Source organism: Palaemon carinicauda, chromosome 3, assembly GCF_036898095.1.
Source record: "Palaemon carinicauda isolate YSFRI2023 chromosome 3, ASM3689809v2, whole genome shotgun sequence".
Classification (NCBI taxonomy): domain Eukaryota; kingdom Metazoa; phylum Arthropoda; class Malacostraca; order Decapoda; family Palaemonidae; genus Palaemon; species Palaemon carinicauda.
This window is the reverse complement of record NC_090727.1, coordinates 85,693,030-85,713,400: the sequence shown is the minus strand read 5'-3', so window position 1 is coordinate 85,713,400 and position 20,371 is coordinate 85,693,030. Positions and strand designations below refer to the sequence as shown.

The window sequence follows — 20,371 nt, the reverse complement described above, 5'->3', positions numbered from 1 at the left end:
TAATATTTCGATAGACTTCTAAAATATTTTGATAAGAGTCTAATAGTCTTTGCTTCGCTTGCAAAAAAAGAAAAACTTCAGGCTCCTATGTACTGGGAAGCGGTACATGCAGGGTGGGACTCTATCGAAATATCACCACGATTACACCATGCACCCGTTTTTTTAAAGCCATACAAGATATTGTTTTCATGGTAAACATTAGATACTTTACAACAAAACTGGAATTTGCTATAAGAATGGATGAGTGCTGGCTAGTTTGGTATTTTTCTCTATATGTTTAATAGGGGCTGGGGCATAACTTACATACAGGTATTGATCTGTCAAAATGTGAGCTATGTTTTTCACTCCAAGTCCATTGTTTACATCTGAGAGACAGAAGGAAACTTTTTTGCACATGTGTTGTTTCCCATGGGTTTGGGGAGCTTTCTGTGCATTTACAATGATGTATTTGTCTGCTGGTTTCTTTAAACCAATTAACAGTTTACAAGTAGTACTTCTTCATAAGTTCCCGGATGTTGTTCTACGACAACCATATTTCTCCCACTTACCCCATCGGTTTCAACTCAACCCCCATCACATAAAGCCGTCTCCAAGAGGGAAGTTAAGGGAAGTACATCAATCTATTTCAAAATTTTGTGTAATTTCATTTATGTCAGCAACTGACTATGATGGAAATGCTCTCTGTTCAGTGCAAAGCTATTGTTACTCGTGAAATTAACAGCGAAAAAATGCCTCAAAGTTCCGATTTGAACTTTTTTTTGGGGGGGAAGACCAGCACGTTTCTACTGCAAAGCTTCTGTAAAGATTGCCAAAAAAAAAAAGGATTTATTAGTGATTTACTTTTAGTTGGAGACCTGGATAGGAGGTCCAGCTAGCGGTTGTGACCTGGGAAGGGGGGCCAGAGGGGCTTGCCTCCAGATAGGGGCTGTGACCTGAGACCTACTAGATTAGGATAGGTGGGTTTGTAAGGTTCTCTTACAATTCTCAAAAGTTATAAATAATCAGCGCGGCGAGATGTAATCACGATGCGACCAGAAAACTTACTGAAGGTCGAGACCTGAGCAAGCACGCTCTCTGACCCCGGGTCGCCTCATGGCGCGTATTCCTCCGCCAGAGGTTCCCCCGCATAGAAAATGGAGATAGGGTAAACTACACAAAATTTTGGTCGGTTGGGAGGAGATCTCAAATACTCCTAAGAAAGTAGTTCGAGGTAAGTACTCCGTGTTGGAACAAATGAAAATGTTATCATAAATTTCCACACATTTATTCTAGCGATACACACTTCGTATATATGGCGGTAGACCTCACACTAAAGCAGCACAAAACACGTACCCTAGTCTAAACCTATTTGTGACGTACCCTGGCCTATTTGATATAATTTACAAAAAATATTAACTGGAGTAAAACAACAGGAACTTTCTGCTTAAATAAATGCTACTAATAACATATACAGGTAATTGGACCAATTACGATAAATTCAAGTATAATTACCTGTGGAGACGCAGCTATAGGGCCTTGGCCAAATCTCTTGATTGGATAAGCTTCGTTAGATCATCATCTCTAGGGTGCCTGTCATTTGGATAATGCTTTAATTATAATTTTGTAAATTACAATTAATATATAAAATTAAATTATCTTATGCAATTAAGATGTGTAATTGAATATAACCAGGACGATATAAGTAATATAGCTGTATATGAAAACAATTTCTCTCAGCACTCGCATTGTTGGAACGTATTTTCCTACATGTTAGTTAAGTGCCACTGGACTCTCAGAGGTTCTTGAAAAGGGAAACTCAAAATGCCTAGTGTTTTGTCGATATGTCTCGTTCCTAGGTAAGAGAATTGCCATATGCAACGGTAGTACACCTGGAAATTCGCATCAGGACCCTAATTTGTTATTTTGAGACGTGTGTGAAGAAGGACCAACAAAATTCCGGTCCCCAGCTAATTTCGGCAGGCCCGTGCAGAGAGAGCCGAAGAAGAAGACACCATGAAAAACGCTGCTAGGTCACGCAAAAACAGATCTAGTTTGGACAGGTTAGTCTTATTATATTCTCTATTTCATGCCACATGTCCGGCCATTTCTTTATGGATTCCTTGTTAATATATAGATGCCATTGTCAATACTGTACATTGTTTTCTCATCTCTTCACTCCATTTGGGGAGCCCCATGGAAACTCAAAACCACTATTTGTGGGTATACAGTATACAAACAGCGATATAAATCTGAGGGACGCGATATGTTATTATTCGATTAGGGATATCTCGATCACTTAACTCAAAAAGTTCCGAACAATGTTTATGACGAGCATTCCCGATGCGGAGCCTTTGTAGTTTATTGGGACAGTGAAAAACCACATTTTAGACACAAGAACATCACCTAACCAAATGTTTCTGTATCCTACCTAACCTAACGTAACCTGACCAACCTAACCTAACCTAGGAGAAGTATCCTTAGACTGCCGTGCTCTTATCTTACCCTGTGCCAACGAACTACATTCACCCAAAAAGTCAGTTATAAATCAAATACATTTTTGTATATTACTAAGAATATTTTATGAACCCATGGCTTATTATCATTATTAAATGCTAAGCTACAACCCTAGTTGGAAAACCAGAATGCTATAAGCCCAGGGGCCCCAACAGGGAAAATAGCCCAGTGAGGAAAGGAAACAAGGAAATGTAAAACATTCTAAGAAGTCAATCCTCAAACACGGTTTGACAGGCGTTAGTAGCAACCCAATTAAATACACTTTTGAAAAAAACGAAAGGCAAGTGATTCTGGGTCCACGTTCCATGTTCCTCGTTGCTCTCTCCACAACAGTGAAAACACGTGGTCTTGTAAAGAGACACCAAAATTATCAGTAACCAGAGGATTCAAGTTATCTTACCTTATTCAGATTCACAACGCTCTGTTGACCTTTTTCTTTCACAAATATCCCCAGTCACCAAATTGAGTTTATATATTACACAATTTCACAATGGTGTTGGCTCCTCCCCTAGAGAAATGGCTTTTTTGAGGCACTATGTAAAACGCGTGTCACTATTTGCAAGAGGTCTCTACTTTAAGGCAGTGCTGCCAGGTGAAGTTGGACAAATTACCTTAGATTCGTCCACGAAATTACCCCATTTTCATCAAAATTTCCCTAGATAATTTTTTATTTGTATATAATACAATAACACTGATTCCTACAACCTTTTTGTCTTCAAGAGACAGGTTTATCACTTCTTAAAGGGTTGACTTCCCGCTAGCAGCTATCTATCTCAGTTTTTGAGCCGTGGGCTATATGAAAGCCAAGAGCTTATCCCATCAGCTTACAACTTAAAAAAAAAAAAAAAATTAAATGAAAAAAAAAAATTAAATGGAAAAAAAAACATTAAATGGAACAATCAATAATACTCACTTGTATTCTTTTTTTTAATCTTTTATTAATAAATTTACATTCTAATCTAAGCATATCCATGCATGCTATTGGCATCATTGTGTGTACTAGGCTAATATTACTAATAAATTTACATTCTAATGTAAGCATATCCGTGCATGTTATTGGCATCATTGTGTGTACTGTCACTGTAGGCTAATAATCTATTCATCCTGATGATCGGGATTCGATTCATAGATTTTTTCAGTCATTAATTTCATATGATCAGTCGTAACTGTGAATGTATCGGATGTTGCACTTTCGAATGTTCTTTTCGCATGCAACATGCCAATTAAAGTTTCAGTATTTAAGGAATTTCTAGTTTTCGTCTTCATTAAGTTGACCTGAGAGAAAATCCTCTCCACACAGGAACTTGAATGTGGCAATGTGAGCAATTTTACCATAAAATTTCCTAGTAAAGGAAACAGGGGTGTGTCATCACCTTTCTTCATATGTTTCACTTCCATCCAAAATTCCCATGCACTAATCAGGGTTGCCAGATGGGAAAAATCTCCTACGGCCAAATTATTTTCATATGACGGCCAAACCGGCCAAATCAACTATGGTTTACGGCCAAAATTCGGCCAAATATTTTTTTTTATTACACTAACTACTATCATTAGCCTATTATTATTAGTAATGCAGATGTAAGTATGTAGTATAAAAGGCTATTAATTAGATATGCATGAGTAGCAGGCCTAAATCAGGTATTAATCCTTCACTTCTTTGCCATGAATTTACATTTATCTATTGTCATTACTCTCATGCAGTTAGTATCACATTGTATGCATTCAAACACACAAACAAGTATGAGCATAAATTAATTAAATGCATTTGTGTATTTTTTTATGGGCATGTGAAAAGAGAGAGAGAGAGAGAGAGAGAGAGAGAGAGAGAGAGAGAGAGAGAGAGAGAGAGAGAGAACTTTGCTGAAGTAGAAAAAGGTTTACTTAATGACATAATGGTAATCAATCACCAATCACAGCACTATTTTTTATAAAGTCTCCTTTTGGCTGTTTAAAACGTCAGGTTCAAATTCACACTGATGCTCAAGTTAAGCTAGAAATGTATCTAAATCGATGCATTTCTTTATTTAGTACTAAACGCGTACTTGTCTTGTACTGTGTGTGTCTGTCAGTAAGCAACATAGCCTGTAGGTTACGTTGCTGTTACATCACTTATCTAGTACTGAACATGTAGTAAACATACACTTGTACTGTATGTGTCTGTCAATAGGCAACATAGCCAGTAGGTTACGTGGTTGTTACAGCACTATACTGTCATTTCATTTGATATTTTACTGATTAGAAATAAAAATTAGATATAACATATGAAAGATAAATGATATTACATGAAATGTAATCATTTTGAAAACAATACGGCCAAAATTCGGCCAAATTGTTTGGCCGTCGATGGCTAATAGTTTACGGCCAGAGAGTTTTCCATACGGCCAAATTTGGCAAATTTGGCCGCAAAAACGGCCAGATGGCAACCCTGGCACTAATATCACTTTTAGCATTCATTTCCGTGTTTCTCAGTAAACGCCACTCACGATCAATACTGTTTAGGTCATTTTCATTAACAATGTTTGGAAATTTCGATGCCAATGGTGGGATAGCTTTCTTCATAACACTTTGAGGGTTCAAAGCCTTCAGATCTTCATATATTGGATCAGAGAGATTAAATCTCTGCATGATTTGGAGTGCACTCTCTATATAGAAGTCGAGACATCTTAACCTAAAGTTGTGTAGATATTCTTTTTGAATTATGTTCTGTGTTGCCTGGAGTGTTGCAGTTACCCTTCCACCAAGATATATGTCTTCTAATGGAAGAAAATTTCCTGGGTCACGGACTCTAACCTTCTCTAGTGGTGTAGAGTTTAGGTAGCTTGGTTTTAAGTAACACTCGAGTATAGTAAACAAGACTGCAGATATTCTGGCCTTGAGAGTATATATCTTTGGATCTTGAGCTTGCATTTCCTTGTTAAGGTCACAGAAAAATGGTAGGACGTGATCAAGAAATTCTAGGTACAATTTAGTGATTGGATCATTCAGTCTTTGCAATATAGTCTCTGCTGCTACCAGTCGATCTTCCAATGCAGCTTGAGTAAAAAACAGCTTTAATGCCGGCAGTTGCTCTAACAGTCTTTTCACCACACTGTGCAAAGATAACCATCGTGTTTGGGATGGATGAAGTATCTTGTGGGGTTTTACATTTACAAATTCTTGAAATTCCTTTAAAGCCATGGTCTGTTTTGGAGACAAGAAGTAATTGTATATGTCACGAGCCACATCTTCAACCCATCTAGGGAGCTTTTTACAAGCATAAGAAGCACAGAGGTGAAACGAGTGGCACGTACACTTCATCACAAACAAATTTGGAATGTCTTGTTTGAGGTGGGTGGAAAGGGAGTTATTTTTCCCCATCATCACACTTGCCCCATCTGCAGCGAATCCTATCATATTATCCTTGTAAGGTATATTCAGCTCATTAAACACAGACTTGATATGTTCATATAGAGTGGAAGCAGTAGCACTTTCTAGGGGAACAAGAGTCAAGAACATATCTTTCACACCTTTCACTGAAGCAACCCTAGTTATTAGAGCAAGATGTTTAATGCATCCACGGTCTGTTGACTCATCCACTATCAAAGAAAAACAATTGTTTCTCAGTAGGTTATGCAAATCATCCTGCTCTTTTCTGCCTAACACAATAAGCAAGGCTCTCTTTTCTGTCTATATATATATATATATATATATATATATATATATATATATATATATATATATATATATATATATATATATATATATATATATATATATATATAATTTATTATTTTTATTTTTTTATTAGAAAATTTGAAATTACCCTAGAACTTAGCGTTTTTGCTACGTTTTACCCTATTACCCTAAACATACTTAAATTACCCTAAAATAGGGTAATTACCCTGAACCTGGCAGCACTGCTTTAAGGTTCCTCGTTGCTCTCTCCACAACATTGGATTGTGGGCATACTACTAAATGGAGCACATTAGGTGCAATGTGCTGCCATCTGCAGAAAATTCATTATCATTAGTTTACCTCCTACACAGACGGCTTCACAGATTGCATACTTATACTTCTAACTTCTAGGACCTTTCCAATATACCGGGAAACTCTTTAGTAGGGGTTTCTAAATTTCCTTAACTCATTACAGTTAAAAACATTCTCAGTAGTATCCTCTGGCTCCCAACACAACACACAAAGCCTATCATTATCATTCCTATTTCTATAATTTCCTTTAATTCTTGCGTATTTAACCTTGTTTTTAATAACTATTGCTGCCTCATTAGTGTTAAGTTCTCCTGTAATCTCTTCTACCATTACTATTCATAACCTCAATTTGGTAATCTCTGCTTTCTGTTCTTCTATTTCTTTTTTAATTTCATTTGCCACTTTACTTTTTCGAGTTCTTGCTTTTTATACTTTCTTACTTGGTCATCTCTGCTTTCTGTTCTTCTATTTTTTTAATTTAAGTTGCCACTTTACTTTTTATTTCATTTTAGAGTTCTTGCTTTTCATACTTTCTTACTTTTCTATTTTAATATCATATTTATTCCATATTTCTATGATACTTTTTCCCTAACATTTCCCATATGTTTCTCTTAATTGATCTTCCACTACCTCCTTAATCTACTCAAATTTAACATCATTCTCTCTCTCACACACATTTAACAACATTCTCTCTCTCTCTCTCTCTCTCTCTCTCTCTCTCTCTCTCTCTCTCTCTCTCTCTCTCTCTCTCTCTCTCTCTCTCTCTCACTTGAATCTTCCAAATAAACTAATAATCAGGTTTTTAAATAAATACAAATAACCCTTTAAGTAAACTTGTGTTTATTTATTCATGGTTTAAATTAACCCAAGAAATTAATAGTGAAGATGGTAAGACAAAGTCAACTGTGATGGGGAGCCATTGTGAATATTTGCTATAGAGTTACTACTGTAAGGACAGTGAGACAAGCGTCACCAAGATCAACTGATACTTTATTCATTGTTGTTGTTGGGGTATTAAAGCCAACACTTGTTGTTGGCACGGGCCTTTCCCTTGGTTGGCCCGTAGGTGATCTTAACTACTTTATTCAAATGTGCATGGGAGTATATTACAAGGTGCGGACGGAAAGGTAGGATGGCGCTGGCGCCAAGTCAGATTGAATTGCCCGCCAAAATATATGTGTTTTCTTACACAAATATACGAATTATGAGTTAACATTAACATGTACTGAAATAATACATATGTCAAAATGTAGCTCTGATAGAGCGGAATACATATACATGGGAAACCACGGTGTGGCGAAAGGAGAATTTAAATAAATATACAGTTTGTTGATTTTCTGGACGACGAAGGGAGCGGTGTCCTTACACTACTAACATATTTGGTCTTCCTCAGAGTGTTAACAAAACCTTGTATTTACCGTCGTTTTATGTCTAAACGGCAAGTTTCCTGTCTATTATAATGTCTAATGAAAGGATTATCTATAGAATTTATAACCTAGAAATAAAAGTCTAGCTTACCTCAAGCCAGGCCTCCTTCTCATGTTTACATGTCACTCAAAGAATGTTATTTTAGAAAGGGGACTTCATTTTCAATCACAGAATGATGTAAATGGCTTATTATTTTATGATATAAAGTATTGATATCGTCTCTAATAAAAAATGAATGAACTTGATGGTGTATAGCAGTATCTTTTTTTATTTATATTAGTTCTATAGATTTGCCTGAATATTGTAATGGACCCCATTAGAATATGAAGGTTTTTGATCAGCGGGAAAATTGAAGGTATTATTATTGTACTGTAATCCATAATAGTCTGAATTGCAATATAATTAGTAAAAGAGTACATAGTTTATGCGTTTGATTCGTAATAATAATGTATATATTCACACATGTTATTGTGGCGAACTGTGTAGTGACCATCTGCAAGTAGGATCTAGCAGGCTGAAACCACATGACCTACACTCTCAACTGCTGCAGGTCAAAACTCTCACAGGTCGTTTCCTGATATGCCCGTCATTTTCTTGAAACCGTTTGTAAGGAGGCCTTAGGCTTGTGCTCCTACTATCATCCTTTCTCCATCAAAAACTAAATTTCCATTCTTTATCCATTTGAGTGACTCTTCTTTGTCTGTGTAACGTTTTTCTAATTCTTCTTGGAATCTTCCTATTCTGGTGTTTCCACCTTTCCATTCAAAGTTTTCCCTCTATGGAACTGAATTTGTGCCTGGTCTTCCTGGCTATCATTGCTGCTGCAGTCTGTTCGGTGCCCTTTGTTTCTTCTAGCAATTCTGCAAAGTTCTTAGCCTGCTTTGTTATTGAAGTTAGTTGGCTCAGGGCTTCATTTTGATGTTTGGGAACCTTCTTGATGTTTTCATCTTCAGAGCCTTTAAGTATTGCCCAGTTCTTACTTTTGCTGCTCTGTGGGCTTGATTAATTTCGGCTAAGCCTAGTCCACCTTCTATGAGTGGGAGGTATATTCTGTCCATACACTGGTTTCTATATGTGACTTTGTGCAGGGTGAGAATCTTTCTGGTCTTAACATCTATCCTATCTATCTCATCTTGTGACCAGTCTACAATACAAAAACCAAAGGACACCACCCCTCATACCTTATGTATGTGATGCAGAAAAGGAGTACTTTCTTCTCCGCAAGGGACCATTTAACATTTTGAAATTGTCTCCCACCCTTTTTTTTTTTTTGGTTCCTTCCCTTGATGGTTGCTGGGGTCCAGGATTAAGACTTAGCTGATCTGGTGGGAATCCCTGTGTGAACTCTTAAATGTCCAGTGAGATGGTGTTTCAAAGTAAATGTTTTACTACAGACATCGCACTTGTATGGCTTCTCTCCCGTGTGAATTCTAAAATGCGCAGTGAGATGTGCTTTTCTAGTAAATGTTTTGCTACAGACATCACACTTGTATGGCTTCTCTCCAATGTGAATTTTAAAATGTTTAGTGAGAAGTTCTTTTGAAGTAAATGCTTTGCTACAGATATTACATTTGTATGGCTTCTCTCCCGTGTGAATTCTTAAATGTTCAATGAGAAGTCTTTTTACATTAAATGTTTTGCTACAGACATTACATTTGTATGGCCTCCCTCCCGTGTGAATTCTAAAATGTCTAGTGAGAAGTTGTTTCGTAGTAAATGCTCTGCTACAGACATTACATTTGTATGGCTTCTCTCCCGTGTGAATTCTTAAATGTTCAATGAGAAGTCTTTTTACATTAAATGTTTTGCTACAGACATTACATTGGTATGGCCTCTCTCCCGTGTGAATTCTAAAATGTCTAGTGAGAAGTTGTTTCGTAGTAAATGCTTTGCTACAGACATTACATTTGTATGGCTTCTCTCCCGTGTGAATTCTTGAATGTAATGAAAGACCATATCTATCACGAAAAGCTTTCCCACATTCACTGCATGTACATCGCTTTCTAGCTAGAGCATTGGAGTCAACATTACCAAAGATACTTTTTTTTATCTGCTTCTCATTTATTTGATTCACCTCTTGATTCAAAACATCTTTCTGTAATAATTCTCTTCCACTGATTACACATGAAAGTCTTCCCTTTTCTTTTCCTTTACCCTCTTTCACAGCTGTCCCTAAGTAAGTGTCTACACTTTCCTCATCATCGACATCCCCTTTACAACTTAATGAACGGTTTTCACTCATTGATGCATCGTACTCGTAGGAATTTTTTAGGTAGCTTTCGCTAGAATCAAATATTTCCGGCTCTACTTTGACTTCCATTTTTGGATCCAAGAAAAGAGCGCCATCATTAAAGAGAGCAACACTGCCAGACGTATCATTATTTTCTGGATTGACTGCAGGTGAAAATAGATCTTCAATTTCACTTTTCATTGGAAATTCAAAAGGTGGTTCAGAATTCATCATCCTCTCCATATCACAAGATGACAAACCCTTTAATATTATTTTCAATAGACTTCAAAGATGAAATTAAGACTAAACTTCCTATTCTCAGACATCATTCTGTACAACAAAATCTTCCAACATGACCCTTTCTTTTCCAGTCTTACGTCTCTTGCATATACCTTCAGTAGCTTACAAGCTTTAGCAGCAAGAGGTGGATGATTCCTTCCTTTGGGATGAGAAGTCTGGAAGAATAGAAAACTACAATCAGTTGGATAAGAGAAAAACTCAATAAAAATAATGGAGTTTTCTAAAAAATAAAATAAATTCATAAAGTACTGTAATTTGTATTTTTCCTAAACATACAAACAACAGACTTTGATCTGTGTTCTCACTGTTCTTGTTACACATTTCAGGCACCTAAAAATCTCATATCCTCTGTAGATTTTATAATCCCCAGTATTTCCTGTGACATTTTTGGTTTCATTCTTTAAATAGTTTTCCCCTTGCTCTTCAATATGAAAAAGAGATTTCATCCATTGTCTTATTTCCTTTACTATACTTCCTCTCCATTCACCATCAAAATTGTCTTGTTAATACTGCTATGCACCTCTTAGCCTTCCTCCAAAATAAGGAACAGCACGATGCTTTATAGTAATCTTGCACGGACAGGAACATTTACCACAATGGCCACGATGACCACACCTGTAAAATATCACCCCAGTTCTGTCCCTCGAACACCAAAGTTGACCTGGTGGTAAATGGTCTATGCTTCTGCTTGAAAGTTCACCAGGATACTGATCGAGTAAGAGATTTGGGAAGAGATCAGGGGGTCAATTAGGAAGTCAGAGGTTTCTTTAACTTCGATGAGGACCCCGAAGGCAAAGAATCTCTCTTAAGACTTCTTGCACCTATGTCCAAAGCTCTCCCACTGGGAGTCAGACAGCTGAACGTTACCTCTCCTCCATTTCCTTGAATGGGCGATATTGTATGAGAGACCAGGAAGTTCACTAACTCGCTTGGCCAAAGCCAAAGCTAGCAGGAACACCGTCTTACAAATTAGGTGGCAATAATGGCTTATAGGGAGGTCTCTTTAGAGAGCTGAGAACTCGAACCACAGTCCATGGGGGAGGTCTCACTTCAGACTGAGGAGAGGTAAGTTCATAACTTCGTATGAGTAAGGAAAGTTCTAGCGATGAAGAAATGTCCATTCCATTCAGTCTATAGGCGAGGTTTGAGGCTGAGCAACAGCCTTTTACTGCTAAGACTAACAGGCACAATTCCTCATGAAAATACACGAGCAACTCTGCTATTGCTGGAATGGTGGCATCGAGAGGAGAGATACCCCTTCCACAACACCAACCATAGAAGACTGTAGGGAAATCTTAGCCCTGGCACTCTTTAGCCCTCTAAGACCAACGCAAGGTGGTACTGGTCTTTGAGGGCTTCTGGGTGTAAAAGTCATGGTCTAAGACCATGTCTTTGCCCTCTCAAGGGGGTATCTCTGGGTTGGTAAACAAATTGAGAACCCTCATGAGAGTCTGAACCTGCTAGAATGCATGTTCCGACACTTTCTGCTCTCCTTCCAACATTGAACTTGCAGCAAAGTCTCCTTCTTCAACACCCAAGAGCTCTTTTCGGGGTGGGTTGCAGACATCCCTTGAGTGACTGGCTGCATCTGTAGAATTAGAGGTCCTTGAAGAGGACTTTGGAAGAATCTTGGAGTTCTTAGGTTCCTTCCGAGGAAGGAGGTAGGACTCATGCATTGAAGGCCGGACTGTCATGTCCCTCATGACTTCCAATGGTGGTGGAGAACTATCCATGCGAGGGGAAAATTTCTCCGAAGGTGGAAGAGAGGAAGCCCCTCCCTCATGCAACTCTCTCGGCAGAGGTGAGGTAGGAGAGTGTCCAGTGGAAGATGCAGAAAAGCAGGCCTTGTTGGCCTAACAAGAGTCAGCTTTCCCCTCAGGAAAGTGCCCGCATCTGAGCCTCCTCTCTTCCTCTACAGGGGAGAACAAGAAGCTGTGGTTCCTTGCAATATGTCTCCTGGAGCTGTAAGGTTGCTCCGAAGAGCTGGCAGACAGAGAAGGCTTGAAGGCTTGCACCACTACTCTGAGCATAGCACTGAACCACAGCTGCTGACTGACTGATGCACCGTCAGAAAGATCCCCTGAAGGGAAAGGGAACGAAGGTTCCCTGTCAAGAGACTCTGCTGTTGATAGGTCCACCATTGAGGAAGGCAGCTTCGGGATCCTGAACCCTTCTGTGAAGACCCCTTCCCCTTTCCCTGCTGGTAGCACTGTATGGCATTTGTGGGGATGGGAATGAGGCGATGGTGACCTGTCAATTTGGTGTTCAATAAACATAGGAGCTTGTAGAAGCCTGCTCATGGACATGGCGCAAGTGCGCCGGTGAGCGTAGGCGCATAACAGGCACTGGTGGGCCGTTGAGATCTTGAGTGCAGAAGAATGGTGGCGCGCAGGAGAGCGCTGGGGCGCAGTAAAGCACTGCGCAGGAGGATGCTGGTGCGCAGTTTCTGGTGAATGCGCAGGAGAGCACTGGCATGCAGGTGGGTGTTGGAGAACGCCGGCGAGCTGGAGGGTGCTGATGAGCTGGAGAGAGCTTAGGCACACGCTGGTTTGGAGAGCGCTGACGAGCTTGAGCTGGGGAGAGCTGTTGCACTGGCAAGCGTAGGTTGGCTGGCGAGCGATAGCAAACGCTGCTCTTTGGAATGGAGGGGCTACGCTGAAGAGCGCAGGCAATCGGTAGATCGCTGGGGGGTTGGAGGGTGCTGAGGACGAGCAGGAGAAGGATGGTGGTCAGGCAAAGGTCGAAGCACTGGAGAGCAAAGACGCTCTGAAAGCGTTGGAATATAGGCTGGTGCTGACATGCTATTGGAGAGCACTGCTGCACTACAGGGCGCTGGCGAGGTGGAGTGTTGGCACGCAGCTGAACGCTTCGGAAGAACATCCGGATGATGTACAGGAGACAGGAAGGATGACGGCAGGTCGGCACAAAGATCGAACTGGACCAGGGAAATGCCGTTTGGAAGGGCAAACATCCACTGATAGGGATCGCAAACAATCCACAGAAGAGTCCAAGGCCGAGGACAGGACTAGCAGCAGCGTCGTCAAGATAATGACCAGGAATGGGCGAAGGTTAAAGGCCAGAAGACAACTAAAGCAGAAGCTCCTCTGCGGGGGACGTCTGCAAAGACAAAGCCAAAGAAGTGCCTTTTCAACGATGGTCAAAGGTAATCTCTCAGGCGAAGCGGAGGGTGAGCTCCGAGACGTGGGTACAGCAAGCTCACCTATACTAGCAATCCTCCGAAGAGGAGTCTCTATGAGAGAACTCCCCCGATGGTGAGAGTCACTCACAGGAGACAGATGAAGGACTTAGCTTCCCCCTCGAAGGATGGACAGAATGGCGGAAGGTCGGGAGGCAGAAGAAGAGGTCTTGTGTTTTTTTCCCTTCAAAGGAACCTTGGAAAGAGAAATATCCCGCTTTGACTTCTTCCGGCGTTGCCCAAACCTTTCCCATTGGGAGGCAGACCACTCCCGACACTCATTACAGATATTACTACAATCACACCGTTCACAAAGGGTGTGGAGGTTGGTGTCCACGGCCGATATGAAGGTACCGCAGGGCCAGCCTTCAAGTCCAGAGCAGGTACGCATGGTGGCAAAAGTCAACACAAACACATACTATTAAAGAGAAAGAACAGACAAAAACCATTAATGGCAGTCCAAAGTATAACTTGGTGATGGATGAAGAATGACAACGAGCCAAAACCAAAGTGACCTAAATCATTGGTGTGTGAGAGGGAGCAGTAGCAAGTAACCAAACCTATCCCCATTAACTAGCGGAATGGGTAGTTAACCCTCGATAAAAGTCTTATGGCTCATCTTCCAGCCTCACCGAACGTAAATAGTGAAGGTTTATATAAAGTACCGGAACAAAGAAATATTTCTTAAAAGTTACATAAAAAATATTGCTTTTAATCCTTCAGTCTTCTATATTTCATATGCAAACACAGAAAACAAACTTGACCCGAAATTAAACCCAAATGATTGCACTTAGTACAGTTAACATTAGGGTGAGCTATGAGCCCAAACAAATTGAATTTCTAAAAACAAACCATGACAGCCTCTGGACATGATTACTGCTCTATACCACAAATACCATCAATATACTGTAAACTTAATTCATAACATCAGATATTCAATTTTTTAAACTCACATTAATACTGAAACCTGTAGAATTTATTCCTAAACAAATTGGGTTATGGATTTTACCCAGAAGGCCCAGCCCTGGGACTTGGAATATTACTCAGCAAAATATCTTTAAATCTTAACTTCATTCTTGTGAAACCTGAATACAGAACTTTACTAAGAATGCTGTAAAATCATTTGATGAGAAACTCTCTCTCTCCAGAGAGACCAATGCAGATTGAAATGTTTGAGAAGAGCATTTGTGGAAATGAAAGAGAAACCAAATATTTAGATATTTTAATGAAGATTCTTCTCTGAAGGACAATCCAATGAAACCTATATAACCTAAACTAATCACTAAAACCATAAAAGAGATTACATCAAGAAAATCACATAAATCTTAAAAATAATGATACATTTCTACCTTATCACTATACTTATATTCAAACCCCCAAGATGAAGCTATCTCCATACCATAGTACTTTGTAAATAATTGCATGGCTTCATATTCCAATACAAGTAGACTGGATTTTGATTCTTCCTTCCTGCTAACATTCATAACTTCACTACAGTACAAGAAGCAGGTAGAATCATCCAGTATTACTTTCAAAAAGAGACAATGTCACCAACATTCTTTCAAAAGGCTTAATGCTGTATATTATTCTCTAAGCTTTATTTAGGCTGTGACCAAGCCAATCAACTACTGGCCCTGAAACTAAATCAGCGGATATTTCCAAGTCTAAACTTAGTACAAATGCTTTTTTGTTGACGATGTTTCATTTCCTGGTTTTTATAATGCTCATTTATTCAACATTGTTATCTATTTTCAAATAATCTCATTTTTCATTTCTCATATAGTTTATTCTTTACATTCTTATTTCTTTACTGGACCAGGCTGTCATGTATTTGGTCCCTTAGGCTAGTAGAAATTTGCCTTTTTGGGTTCAGGCCATGTCATCCTGATGGAGGGTTCTTTTAGGTAGCTTCCTAGGGTATATTTGACTACAGTGATATTCCAAGAGAATTTAACTTAAGGTCTCCAGAATTCTAACTCCTGGCACGAATATCCTTAAAGTTTTCCTTTTAGGATATCACATAATATCAGGGGACGTATTCTTGACACGCCACTTAGCACTCTGCACCCCGTATAGCGTTTACGCTTCGAGGGGGAAAAGTGGCAAAATAAAAGAGGAGCCGTTATAAGGTTCCCTTCCTCCGTTACTGTTTGAGTACTCAGATGGCACTATAATCCCCGCCATCTTTATTCCTTTTTCTGTAGCGGTCTCGCTCGGTGGTTTTCCCAATGCTCTCTCGTAATTTGCATTTATTATGCAATCTCCAGCCTCTTCTTCCTCTGGAAAGTGTAGTATTTGATTCTTATGCTGTATAAATTTAGCTCTGGCCGAAAAGTAAAAAATTGAATCGAATTAACTTAATTTTTGGCAGAGCTACTGCCTACACCGGAGGCATCTTCAGGCCTTGTTTGTTGGCATAGGAGGCTTTGCCTCCCTAGACTGCACTTGAAGGGGTCATGTGATCCCCCTTCTCCCTGCTGTTTAGTCGACTAGTCCTGTGCTCGCAAACCCTAGGCTGGAGAATGGAGTTTATTTTTCTGCCTAGGATGGTGCCGGCATGAGAACTCTGTTTCTCTTTGGTTAAGGGTGGCGGCTAGATGATTGCCGGCCCCATTTACTGTATTGGCAGACCCTAGGCTGGGGATTGATACTCTGTTCGCCCAGGATGGTGCCGATACTGAAACAGGGTTTCCTTAAGGTGTGGTAGGGCCAACATGCTGCCGGATCCTCTCACACCTTATACAGGACCCTTTCCCCACCCCATTCTGTCCTTTAGTGATGGCCTAGCCATCACATCCCTGTGGCTGTTGTCTTACAATCTCGCCGATTGGCTGTAGGGCTGGCTTGGGCTTCTGCTTGTATGGCCTAGTCGTATAGCTTCCCTATCGGACATGGAGCTCCGGGTTAGCTGTGCCGGCAGGTCTAGCTGCCGGCAGAAGACCCATTTGCTTTAGAGTGTTCTTCAGTCCTCCCTTGGGCTGCCATTCACATCCTATGGCCGGCAGGTACCGGCACGCAGGTGAATGGGTGGAAGCTTGATTATTTTATGTTCTCCCCTTCCATTAGAACCCTCATTCCGGAGGAAGGAAGTGAAACAGTGCTCTTACATCCCCCTTCACTCCTTGCTTTCTCTCTCATTATTGGTAAGTGCCACCAGGTACTAACCTAACCGGCGGCTGCCGGCTACTAACCTTGCCGGCAAGATGCTAGCTAGACTGGTGGTCCGACAGCCATTGATTCACTGTCACATCTGACTTAGCCAGCAAGAGCCGGCCGAGTCTGGTATACTGGCCACTACCCTGTCAAGTCGCCGGAATCTGGTGGGCAGCCAGCCATAAAGATTATCAATATTGTGTCAGTTGAATTGTGCCTTAGGTTCTATGTAGCAGCAACTAAGGTATATGTATATACAGTAGCCAGTACATCTGTAGTATAGAGCATACTGTAGACAGAAAACTGTGGTATAAAAGTATACGGTAGTTAAATTTTCCAACATACTCTGTGCGTCTAGGCGCAATCTATTGTTGAGACCGTATAAGATTGGGAAAGGAGTTCCCTTTCTATATACTGATAGATGATCACTTATTAATGACCCTCATTATTAATCCTTTAGGAAGTGGGTGTTGGTTACACTCTTCTATCCTTATAGGCTAGACTCTTCCTCTGGGCCTCCTGAGGAGGATATCCCTAGGGTTAATATTAAGGGCGGTCACAGCAATTGGCTGGGCGGGAAACACACGTATGTGTCTTTCCTATTTCATTTCTAGCTTACCTATCCTAAGCTATATGCAATAAAATTAAATGGAAAATATTATTATAATATATATTAGTTTATCTAGTGAGATAGACTACATTATACTCATTTCATTTTCCTCTCTTTACAGGACGACCATGTGAAGTGCAACAGCGTCTTCTGCAACGTGTGTAGCAGGGACTTGTGTGGCCACCTGGAGTGTAGGACACACTGCTCCATCACCAAGGGACCTCTCAAATAATGGGACCCCCAGCTATGTACTGTATGCAAAGACCTGGTGTATGAGGCTTTCGAAAATCCCAAGACAACGGAGTCAAGGGATGCAGCTCGGGACAAGCTGCGTAGATGGGTTCGTGGCTTTCAAAAGAATGCCATGGGGGCCTTACATCTCTAGTGAGCGTATGAGGGCCTGTCTATTTCCCAAAGCATCAGTGGATGCTGTTATTCCTCAGCCTCACCCTGAGATCCCTTGCATCCAGATAGCCGTGGATACGGATGTCTCGGATGCGATGAAGGACATCCATCTAGATGATGAGAGGATGTCAGCTGTGTCAGTTGACACCGAAAAGGACCTTCTGGCGGAAAGTTGAGATGAGGAGTCAACGTTGGCTCCAGAGACGGAAGAGGATGAAGTCGAAACAGTCTCTGTTTCGTCGGTTCCTGCCCCAGAACCGGTGCCCTCTACGTCCTCCGCTCCTCAACACGAAAAGTCGGACAACACTCTGTCTGCCATCAAAGCTATGATGGAGATGTTCGAGAAGAAGAGTGAACAAAGGGAAGCTGCACTAAGGAAGGAGATTCCACAGCTCGCAGCGACTCGTGGGTCTCATAGGAGACTCAACGTTAAGGATCTTCCCTCGTGTTCCGAGGTAAACCCGTGGAGGCATGCCGAGTACATGCCAATTACGAACGGTAAGATCTTTGTTTCAGAGAAGCTGGGAGCTGTCCTTATCAAGGACATTGCGTTCTGGCCCACCTTTGAGTCCTATCCAGACTGCTTCGTTCCTCTAAGGGCGGAACCTGAATCCAAGGAGGAGACAGAGCCTAAGGAGGTCATAGTGCTTGACCATACGAAGGCTCAGGCTTTGCTAGCCAGCAGTTTGAAGGACAGGGGCTTCACCAATTCTAAAGTGCCAGCCCTGAACAAGAAACATCCCTCTTATCTTGCTCCAGCAACTATGGCCTTCCCCTTTGCGAAAAAAGGGTTTAAGGCGGTGATTAAGGCAGTGGAAGCTGGGAAACCTTGCCCTACACTGGAGGAGTGTAGGCCCCTTTCCCTAGCTTTGCCAATGCATCACAAGGACTGGAAGGATATTCAGCTTACCTTCTCAGTCGGGAAGTTGGAGGCTGATATCGCTGGACGTCAGTTCAGCGAAAACCTCCCCAAGTTGTCCGAGTTTCTACTACGTAGGGAACAGGATACAAAGGAGAGGCTTGCTGCCTCTCTTTCCTTCCAGGTGACCCTGGAGGCAATGGCCAGTGAACAGAGATCCCCAGATATGTTCATGGTCATAGCCAAAACACACTTGGCAACCCTAACTAAAGAAGTGCTTGTAGAGAGTTCGTATTTGCCTCGGCTGCGGTCAAACACAAACCAGGAAGTAGATATCTTCCAATATCTGGGGGAAAGACCTATTCCCAAATGAATTGGTCAAAGAAATAGTTGACAAGACCGCCACGGAAAATAGAAATCTTCTCCAGAAGTGGGGCATGTTAACTAAGAGGAAGTCTTCCCCGGATCAGGGTCCCCAACCGAAGAGGAAGACAAAGAGGCCAAGAGTGCCATCTCGCCCTGCTAGACAACAACAACTTCCCGTGACCGCGGTGCCACAGATGGTGGCACAGCCCCAACCCACCTACCAGATGGTACCCCAGCAACTGGTGACTCAGTCACCAGCCTTTACTCCCGCCCATGAGAGGCAGACCACCACCTTTTGCCCCAAAGGTAGGGATCAGGTAGAGATTCCTCTAGACGTCCCTCGAGAGGAAGAGGGGGTAGGGAAGCACGTGGTCAAGGAGGCAAGCCCTCCGGAAACCAGAAGCAATGAGATGCTTCCGGTAGAAGGGAAGACTCCGACTCTTCCGGGATCGTTGGACCTTCGATTCCTGGGCCCACAGACTAATCAAGAACAGACTAGGTTGGAGCTGAAAGACAGCTCCACCATCATTTCCTCAATTCTTCCAACACTCCACCCCCTTTCTGGAAGAATACACCAGAGAGCTCTTGAGCAAATGGGTGACAAAGAGGACAAAGTCCATCAAATTCCAAGGAAGGCTGTTTTCTGTTCCCAAGGACTCAGACAAAGTCAGAATCATTCTGGATTTGTCACCACTCAACAAGTTTATTGAGAACGACAAGTTCAAGATGCTGACCCTTCAACACATAAGGGCGCTGTTGCCCAAAAGGGCATACACAGTCTCCATAGATATGGAAGATACCTATTGGCACATTCCGATCAATCGCCAACTCCCCTCCTACCTAGGATTCAGGCTACAAAAAAGAAAGTACGCTTTCAGAGCCATGCCCTTCGGACTAAACATAGCCCCAAGGATCTTCACGAAGCTTGCAGAAGCAGTCGTTCAACAACTACGCCTACAAGGTGTCCAGGTGGTATCCTATCTGGACGATTGGCTGGTGTGGGCAGCATCCGAGTCGAAATGCATGCAAGCATCCAAGAAAGCGATCCAGTTCCTGGAACATCTAGGATTCAAGATCAACACCAAAAAGTCTCGACTATCTCCAGCTCATAAATTCCAATGGCTAGGCATACATTGAGACTTAAAGTCACATTGCCTCTTCATTCCATTAAAAAAGAGGAGAGAGATAGCGGAATCTGTCAAGAGACTTCTAAAATCCAACAGGATTTCAAGATGCCAACAGGAGAGAGTGCTGGGCTGACTTCAGTTTGCATCATTGACAGACCCAGTGCTAAGAGCACCGCTAAAGGATGCATCAGGAGTCTGGAGAAGATACGCATCAAACGTTCGAAGAGATCTAAGAAGA

General features: G+C 41.4%; 2 protein-coding genes across 5 annotated transcripts in view; both read right to left on the bottom strand.

Annotated features, from left to right (window-relative positions):
* The window catches only part of LOC137638362 (zinc finger protein 271-like), a 235,040-nt gene that overhangs the window by 118,091 nt on the left and 96,578 nt on the right, over positions 1 to 20,371 (bottom strand). For 3 of the 4 annotated variants that reach the window (XR_011044115.1, XR_011044114.1, XR_011044116.1), the window contains exon 3: positions 1,492 to 1,569. The exons of the other annotated variant lie outside the window; for it this stretch is intronic. The gene's annotated coding sequence lies outside the window, so the exon portion shown is untranslated. The remainder of the gene's footprint in view (positions 1 to 1,491; positions 1,570 to 20,371) is intronic. 4 annotated transcript variants of the gene reach the window in all.
* On the bottom strand, positions 7,677 to 10,500 carry LOC137638364 (zinc finger protein 501-like). Its single transcript, XM_068370395.1, has one exon. The coding sequence runs from the start codon at positions 10,358 to 10,360 to the stop codon at positions 9,194 to 9,196; it is 1,167 nt and encodes a 388-aa protein (XP_068226496.1). The 5' UTR covers positions 10,361 to 10,500; the 3' UTR covers positions 7,677 to 9,193.

Coding starts and splice junctions, on each gene's coding strand:
- LOC137638364 (XM_068370395.1), bottom strand. CDS start 10,360: ATGGAGAGGATGATGAATTCTGAACCACCTTTTGAATTTCCAATGAAA.